At 40.8% G+C, this 8,366-nt stretch overlaps 1 protein-coding gene across 1 annotated transcript; it reads right to left on the minus strand.

Annotated features, from left to right (window-relative positions):
• Positions 1-2,050: 2,050 nt before the first annotated feature.
• Positions 2,051-4,998, minus strand: LOC104959383 (glutamate receptor 1-like). Its single transcript, XM_010787268.1, has 4 exons — positions 4,919-4,998; positions 4,729-4,763; positions 2,395-2,634; positions 2,051-2,091 (listed from the first exon to the last, which is right to left on the minus strand). Exons 1-4 carry the CDS (start codon positions 4,996-4,998, stop codon positions 2,051-2,053), a joined length of 396 nt encoding a protein of 131 aa, XP_010785570.1.
• Between the last annotated feature and the right edge of the window lie 3,368 nt (positions 4,999-8,366).

The raw sequence follows: 8,366 nt of genomic DNA on the forward strand, positions 1-8,366 counted from the left end.
CCCCCTCCCTCCCGCTGACATTATGAATGTAAGGCATATAGCAGGGATGGGCAAATGGCGGCCTGTGGGCCGCATGCGGCCCCCACCTCCACTTTTTGCGGCCCTCAGATTAATTTATGAAAAACGTAATTAATAAAAAAAAATAATAAAAAGATTAGTTTAATTTGTTTTACTTGTAGTACTGATACCGTCCACTAGACTCCTAGTTACGTCGCGAGCTGCGTACATGATTTCAAATACCGCGAATTAATCTGTGACGCATTTGTGTGTATTGTGTTTGTTTCCCGGGGAAACCCTCACAAGACAGATTAATTCGCGGTATTTGAAATCATGTACGCAGCTCGCGACGTAACTNAGAGGGGACACATGTTGATGTAGAAGAGACATGAAGAAGAGGGGACACATGTTGATGTAGAAGAGACATGAAGAAGAGGGGACACATGTTGATGTAGAAGAGACATGAAGAAGAGGGGACACATGTTGATGTAGAAGAGACATGAAGAAGAGGGGACACATGTTGATGTAGAAGAGACATGAAGAAGAGGATTTTGCATAACAGGTGACCTTTAAGGATATGAATAACACTCCTTCTCCCTCTCTCTCTTCAGGTGACTCCCCCCTCTCCCCCTGCAGAGACCTCCCCCCTCTGAAGCTCCTCCCCCTCCAGCGTCCCACCACCCTCCCTTCCTCCCCCAGACGTCCTCCATCTTTACCCTCCACCCTCCAGAGACCCAACCCCACCTCCCCTAAATCCCCCAAATCCCCTCATCAGGAACACGCCCCCACCTCCTTCTCCTCCTTCACTCCTTCTCCTTCTCCCTTTCCTTCTGCCTTCGCCACCCCGAGGAAATCTTCATCCCCCGCCCCCTCCTCCTCTTCCTCCTCCTCTGCGTTGACGTCTCGCTCTTACATGAGTCCGACCACCAGCTCCATGGCGAAAATGTCTCGATCCATTTCCATCGGCGATGGCCTCAACGTCCCAGAAAATGGCGATGAAGACCCCTCAGTAACTTCCTCTTCCTCCTCTTCTCAAATCAAAGACACTCCTCCTCCTCCTCTTCCTCCTCCTCTTCTTGTTGCCGTGGTTTCCTCAAACGCAGCTTTGGCCACGCCTCCTCACACCGCCGTCGTTCCCGTCGTCGCCTCCTCGTCTCTGGGTAACCAAATGAAAATCAAATCAAACTTTATTTGTATAACCCAATATCACAAAGCAATCATTTGTCTCAGTGGGATTTACAGATTAAAAACAAACAACAACAACAACAACAACAACAACAACAACAACAACATTGTATATGATGGAGTTACAGAAAAATGAGAAGAAAAGATAGTGTGTGGAATACAAATAGAAACAAAATAAAATAAGATTCAACAAAAGACAATACAAATACATAAAACATTCAAAAATATTACCACTAAAATAAAATGAATACCATAAAACTGAAGGCTTTGTTAAAAACGTAGCTCTGGCAATTCCAGTCATCTCATGTGATCGTGCCCAAGGGCTGCTCAATTAATCGTATTTTAATCGCAATTACGATTTTGGCTTGCAACGATTATGAAAACAACATAATCGAAATAAAACGATTATTTATTTTTATTTTTTGTATTGGTTTTTCAGTTGAAATATACTTAAAGTTCAAGGTAATCAACTGTTAAAAAAATACTGTTAAACATTTTTTTTTCAATAAATGGATGTTTTCAAAGTAAATCGTTTTGACGTTTAATCGTGATATCAATTATTGACCCAAATAATCGAGATCATGATTTTTGCCATAATCGAGCAGCCCTATCGTGCCCTCAAATTATATATTTTTGGGAGTCAATGCAAACTGAGATCAGAAAAGTGTTTGACATAGACTTACCTTTTAACTTATGTAACTGTGTCCTCGGATCAGATTTAAATCACGAACGTAGACATAGACATATTATTGGTATTGCTCTGAATGCAGCACGACTCACAATCCTCCAGAAATGGTTGGATGAAGATCCGCCTAATCTTTTGTTATGGTTTCAAAAACTGATGTCAATTCTGCCATTGGAGCGGCTGTCACACATGCTGCGAGGAACGCTGGATGAGTTTATTAGAAACTGGTCCCCAATTGCACCGTACATGAAGGAAGAATGGTCAAGTGTTATAATTGCTAACACATGAGTACTAGGTTGCTACTGTTGCTGTTTGCCTGTTTTTGTCATTGATGGTTGTTATTGTTTTGTGGGTTTTATTATGTGTTGTTGTGTTGTCCCCAATGTTTTTTGTATCGTTTCACCTGAAAATCCCAAAAATATATATTGAAAAAAAATAACAAAAGAAACAAAAACATAAAGGTTTCCATTCAAATGTCTCGTTTAAAATTACAGTATGATGTGAGGTGAAATAAAATGATTTCCTACCTGAGTCTGAACTGTACATGTAGACAAACTTGTTCCACCCGTAGTGGTCGATCACTCCCACCAGAGCGTCCTGGAGCTCGGGCCTCAGCTGGATGACAAACTGGTTGGCCGTCTCGATGGGGAAGGACGGCGTGACGAAGCAGACGTGCAGCGCTCCGCAGAAGGACATGAGCATGTTGACCGTCTTCCTGTCATACAGGCCGATGATGGCGTACACACCTTTGGAGAACTGGGAGCAAACTGCCGGAGAAAAGAAAATACAGGGGGAAGTTAGTCTCTGGAGAGGACTATGAAATTTACCTATCAATTGTATGAATACCACCTTATCAACAATTGCTACGTTAGTACACAACAAATGTTATAAGAATCTAAGTATTCATACAGAGCTTCATACAGCTGATTTAAATGCATAATATCTATTCTATGATGGCTTTTAATGATTATACTTATAACTAAAAGGGGACTTTCAGGGTGCTAACCTCTGTCAAGTCAATGCTCTATTGTTGAAAGTGAAGAATAATCAGTGCAGTTGACCCATGTTTTGGATACGCTCCAAAATGTAAGAGGTGGTGCTTCATGAAGCCAAGTTTCATGAAATTCAGGCCATTCTTTTTATTTTTCAGAAAGCTGCTGACAAACAAACAGACACATAAACCAATCTGAAAAGATCATTTGAGGAGTTAATTATGCTCTAAAGATTGCCTCTTGTGGGAGAGACAAAAGCACATTGGATTAAAGGTAGGGTAGGTAAGAATGGAGAAACCAGCTCGAGTGCGCTAGAATTTTAAAGTACACAACCGAAAAAAATCTGCCCTTCTGAAGTGAATTCCCTACCTATAAGGCTATATTGATTTGTCTAATAATCTGTAAAATGGTCGATTCCGGTGTTTTCCGAGTTGAAGATGTTCTGCTTTTTATGGTATTGAATTACAGTCAGTGCAAAAAAAATTAAGTTTGGGACTTTCGATCAAACATAAAAGCTTTTTGAAGTCATCCCCTTCGTCTCTTGTAAGTATTTTTTTACTTTTGTTATCGTTTTCAGACAAAACAACTCTTCAATCGTTTTCATCGTGCTTTTGTTTCATTCTCTTATCCTAAATCTAAGAGAATAAGCTGTCTCTGATGTTAAAAGGAAAAATACATCTAAAAAAGGGAGACTAAAATGAGGAACTGTCATTGGTCAGACTTTGTTAACTCTTTCAATTAAAACATGAGTCATCCCAAAGTGCTTTTGAATTTTCAGTTCAAAATTAACTCTGGTAGCCTTGCCTCTTTTAAACCAGTCCTTGGCCTGTTTATGCCGATCTGGCCCTATTGTCCATCTGTAGAGCACCAGTCTGTGTGTTTGCCTTCAGTGATTGGAGCAGAGGCTGCAGGCAGATTAGGAGTAGAGAGGTTAATCAATGCATCCCCAGGGTTCCATTGACATTTCACTGGCAGCAGGAAGAGGTTTGCATCTCTCATTTGCTTTTCTTCCCATTTCCCTTTCTCTCATTGTCTGTTTGTCACTCTGCCTTCCTTCCCACCCCCAAATATCTCAAAATAGCTAATTTATGTACACAATTTTCTCTTCAGAAGGTATGCCTTCTCCACACTTTGTACAGAGCGGGCTATCTTTGCCCTTGCAGGTCTGGCGTGAGTTATTTTCTGCCACGGCAATGGGTGGGCCTTACTTATCTCAGTATTTACCGAACAGATTGAAGCTGCTGCCTGTCCCTGCGCGAGGGCCAGCTCACTGCTAAGAGCCGAGGGAAAGACAGAGAGAAGGATGGCCCTCACCCAAAATGCCTAACCCGTCACAGACCTGCACCCGGCGGGCAGGCACATGTGTGTGTCTGTTTGCGTGTGTGTGACGGAGATAGAGGGAGAGGGAGCGGTATCACATAAAAATACATGTGCATACAAGCATGCGCGCACACACACACACACATGCAGTCAGTGCTCCAAAAGCCTGGTGACTCACCCTACTTAAAGCAAGCCCTGAAAATAGACATTTTCGAGCCTCGCCACACTGACTCAGTAACAGAACTATCTTTCCTTCATGGTCTGCACACGCTGTTGCTATTAAATCGACACACTCTCAACTATTGCTTTCTACTAGCACACGTTTTATTTCCCTTTAGAATTTTCTAGGACCAGTTCTGGGCGCTGGCCTCCATGTTCTGCCTGGATGAAAGGTAATGAGAGCTTGTTTGACTTTTTGTGCAGTGTCCCATTACTCTGCCTTGGAGCAGGTTACCATGTCTCACTGAACATGAGTCATTTCTCATACCTACAGGATGTGTATCCGACAAAAAAAGCAAAAAAAGAAACATGCAGCCATGTGGCACGGACCTCCTGCTCCGAGCTGGCAAGAACCATGTGCACGTCTAATTCGACAAGAGCATGACACAGAATATTAGTGTAACTCAGCGGTCTCGAGTCTAGTTCTGATGGCAGTGCAGAGGAGGAGTGTGTTAGTGTGTGAGGGGCTTGTTAGCGCTGCTCCACATGTGTAACGACGTAGGAGGATGGCCTAGGAGACCCTTGGTGATCCCGGAGACCCCGGTAACACCTGTCCACCCTGGCACTCCGCGTCCCCTTCGCCACAGTTACAGCTGCCATGGCGGCAGAACTGAGGTTGCCTGGGCAACGGTCTGTTTCCCTGGCAGGGATAACAGTAGCTCAGAGCTGCTAAAGGACTTTTGGAAGATGAAGTGGGAAATGTGAGTGTTTGGACATTTTGTCATAATTAGGTTGCCACTCGAGGATTTAGCAAATTTGAAAACTGACATTGCTTTGCGAAATCCTCAGATAATTTCTTAAATAATGGGAGATTTGGGGCACATTTACACGCCGTCACATTTGAATTTGAACTCAAAACAAACATCATTATTTCCAACAGTCAACAAAACTCTTTAGCATACAGATGATGAAAGAAGTGTCTTTTAAAGGTCACCTATTATGCAAAATCCACTTTTTCATGTCTTTTATACATAAACATGTGTCCCGTCTGTGTAAAGAGATTCTGAAAGTTTCAGAAAAAAAGATTCTCTCTCTTTTTGTCCTGATCCATTTATATAAAAACCAGCACTTTGGAAACAGAGCTGAAACAGAGGGGATGGTGCAATGATCTGTTTGGTGTTTCGAGCCAAACACTTCAGAGACATGTTTTGTATATATCTGAGACCTATAATATATTGATGCAAAACAGTATAATATGGGACCTTTAAACGTTAAATGTTCACCCTGTTTAAACTTTTCCTATGAGTTGATTTGAGCATTTGGACTGGTCAAATAGTTTTGGACCGCAGGGAAAAAGCCCAAATCCTAAAGGGACACTTACTCGCACAACAGGAGGAGCTGTCAGAAACAACTCACACGGCTACTGTTTTCCCTGTTCGCTGTTTCCTGCGCCGCGCAGCTGTTCCTCTGCTTAGCATGAGCCAAATATCGAATGACAGACATGTCTGTGCCGGCTGCACAAAGAGGGCGTGCTAGTGACAGTTGTTCCTGCATCTGAAGTTGTGGATGGAGGGAAGAGGGGATGCCAAAGGGGGTGGGGGGGGGCTGCATCCTTCATTCTCTATCTGGGCAAAACATCACATGATACCACTGAACCAGTACTGGCTCACTCTTTAACCCTTAGATGCACGAGTGACTGGACCCTACACTCTTCCATAAGTGGGTCTAAAAGGACCCGTATTAGATATGTGTTTTTATGCAATTTTTGTCATTTTGGTTAAGAAAAATCAATTGTATCATATTTAGTATTATATTTTGGTTCACATTAGAAATATTTAATATTTAATTTTTCACAATTTATAATTTTAGAAAAATGTTGTACATTTTGAAAAAAAACGTTTGGAACATATTGTCCAAAGATCTCCACCATTCTGAGACCCTCACCAGTCCCTTTTCAAAACTCATCTCTTCTCCTCTTGTCTACTCATATCCCACCCCCCATCAATCCATGCCGGTTGATCAAGTGTGATAGTCCTATACCCCCCACCCTAATATTATATAATATAATCCCTTATATTGTAAAGCAATTTTGAGTCCTTGAAAAGCCCTATACAAATATAATGTATTATTATTATTATTATTATTATTATTATAGGTGTCACTTGTGATGTGGTCTGTGTGTTCTACTATTATTATTATTATCGACAGGTATCAGATCTTGCTGTGTAAATAATCTTCCTGAGAGGTGTCACTTGTGATGTAGTCTGTGTGGTCTACAGTGAATGTATTCCTGACAGCAACAGGTGATAAGAATCAAAGGTTCCCATAGGATTCCATAGAAAATGCATGCAGGTCATTTTTTACCCACTTATGGAAGCTTGGGGTATTAATACAAAAACTACAATTTCTTCAAATGTAAATTTAAAATGTGAATGGAATGATATACAAAACATGTTTTTTGAGGATTAGCTGGAATATGACATGATAAAAAAATGTAATTACAAAGATACTTCAAGAAAACCAGCTCACCAGGTCAAAAAAGACCCACTTATGGAAGCTTGGGGTAGAAATACAAAAACTACAATTTCTTAAAATGTATCAAATGTAAATTTAAAATTTGAATGGCATGATATCCAAAACATGTTTTTTGAGGATTAGCTGGAATATGAAATGATAAAAAAATGTAATTACAAAGATTCTTCAAGAAAACCATCTCACCGGGTCAAAAAAGACCCACTTATGCATCTAAGGGTTAAGGGACTGTTGTTTATGACAACATTAATAATGAATCTGTAAAAAATGTATTTGTTGTTTTTAACAATGATGGAATCTAAAAACGTTTAGACAAGCACAAACAGATGTCATGAGTTGTTGACAGTGCAATTATCCTGATTTAAAATTGGAATGGGCACCTTAACTATGTAAAACCAGGTTTATTTTGAATGTAAAGATAATCAGTAAAAATGTTTCAAGGTGCCCTTGTGTGCATGGTACCTGCCTCCCAGCTGCTCCACCAGAGCTACACACACTAACCTGTCTCTGTGGTATTAGAGCAGCTCCTGTGGGTGGGTGTGTGTGATTATTTTTAAATAGCTCTGCATTGCATTCTATGTCACAAAAAAATCAATACTGTCAAATTGAAATGTACCGGGTGAACGCAAAACAATTTCTCAAATGTATTTTTGGGGGAAGCAACAACCAGTTATGTGAGAATCAATATGAGGAAAGCATGTTGGCTCAGTAAACACATGTGACCCGGACTCATGGGTTTACTGTGACCGCATGAAAACCACCAATTCCAATAAGGATGTGATATACATCATACGCCTCCACAAACACACACAGAAGCAACACAAGGCTTCTACTATGTTCTTCCCATGGGAATTGCATGCTATTATCCTGTGCAACATTAAGGTCAGTGGTACAAAAGGAATTTCATAGCAGCAGGAAGATGGGTTCAGTTGGAGATAATGCACTGATTGGAGGGTTCATGTTCAACCATGTAGGCAAGGCAAGGCAATTTATTTGTATAACACAATTCATACAGTGATGCAATTCAAAGTGCTTTACAGCAGCGGTTCTCAAACTGTGGTCCGCGCAGGTGGTCCATGGAAAAAAGCTAAATAAAATCCAAGTTTTATTATCAAGGATTTTCAGGGACCACCTCATACAGTATGTGACTTGCTCTATCGAAATCAGTTGCATTGACCCAAAGACACATTTTGAGTTGTATACACTGTTGGAAAGTGGAGATTCCTCGGTTTCTAATGATATCAGCATTGTTTTTGTAGTCCAAATATTAAGCAAAAAATGCAGAGTCGCCGTAAGGGGGTGAAAAGTTAGGACGATTCTCAGGGCCCGTGACTGACAGGGGCCCCAAACTATTTTAGAACATTAATCATCATTCATCAATAATTAACATTAATAGAACGTTATATTGATAATGTACTCACTAAACGTATGATTCATTTAACTTATTTTCTTCCAAAAGTTAATTATCCAAAGCCTCTGTACACCCCCTTCTATTT

Source organism: Notothenia coriiceps, unplaced genomic scaffold (genome assembly GCF_000735185.1).
Source record: "Notothenia coriiceps isolate Sejong01 unplaced genomic scaffold, NC01 NC01_scaffold00030214, whole genome shotgun sequence".
Taxonomy (NCBI): domain Eukaryota; kingdom Metazoa; phylum Chordata; class Actinopteri; order Perciformes; family Nototheniidae; genus Notothenia; species Notothenia coriiceps.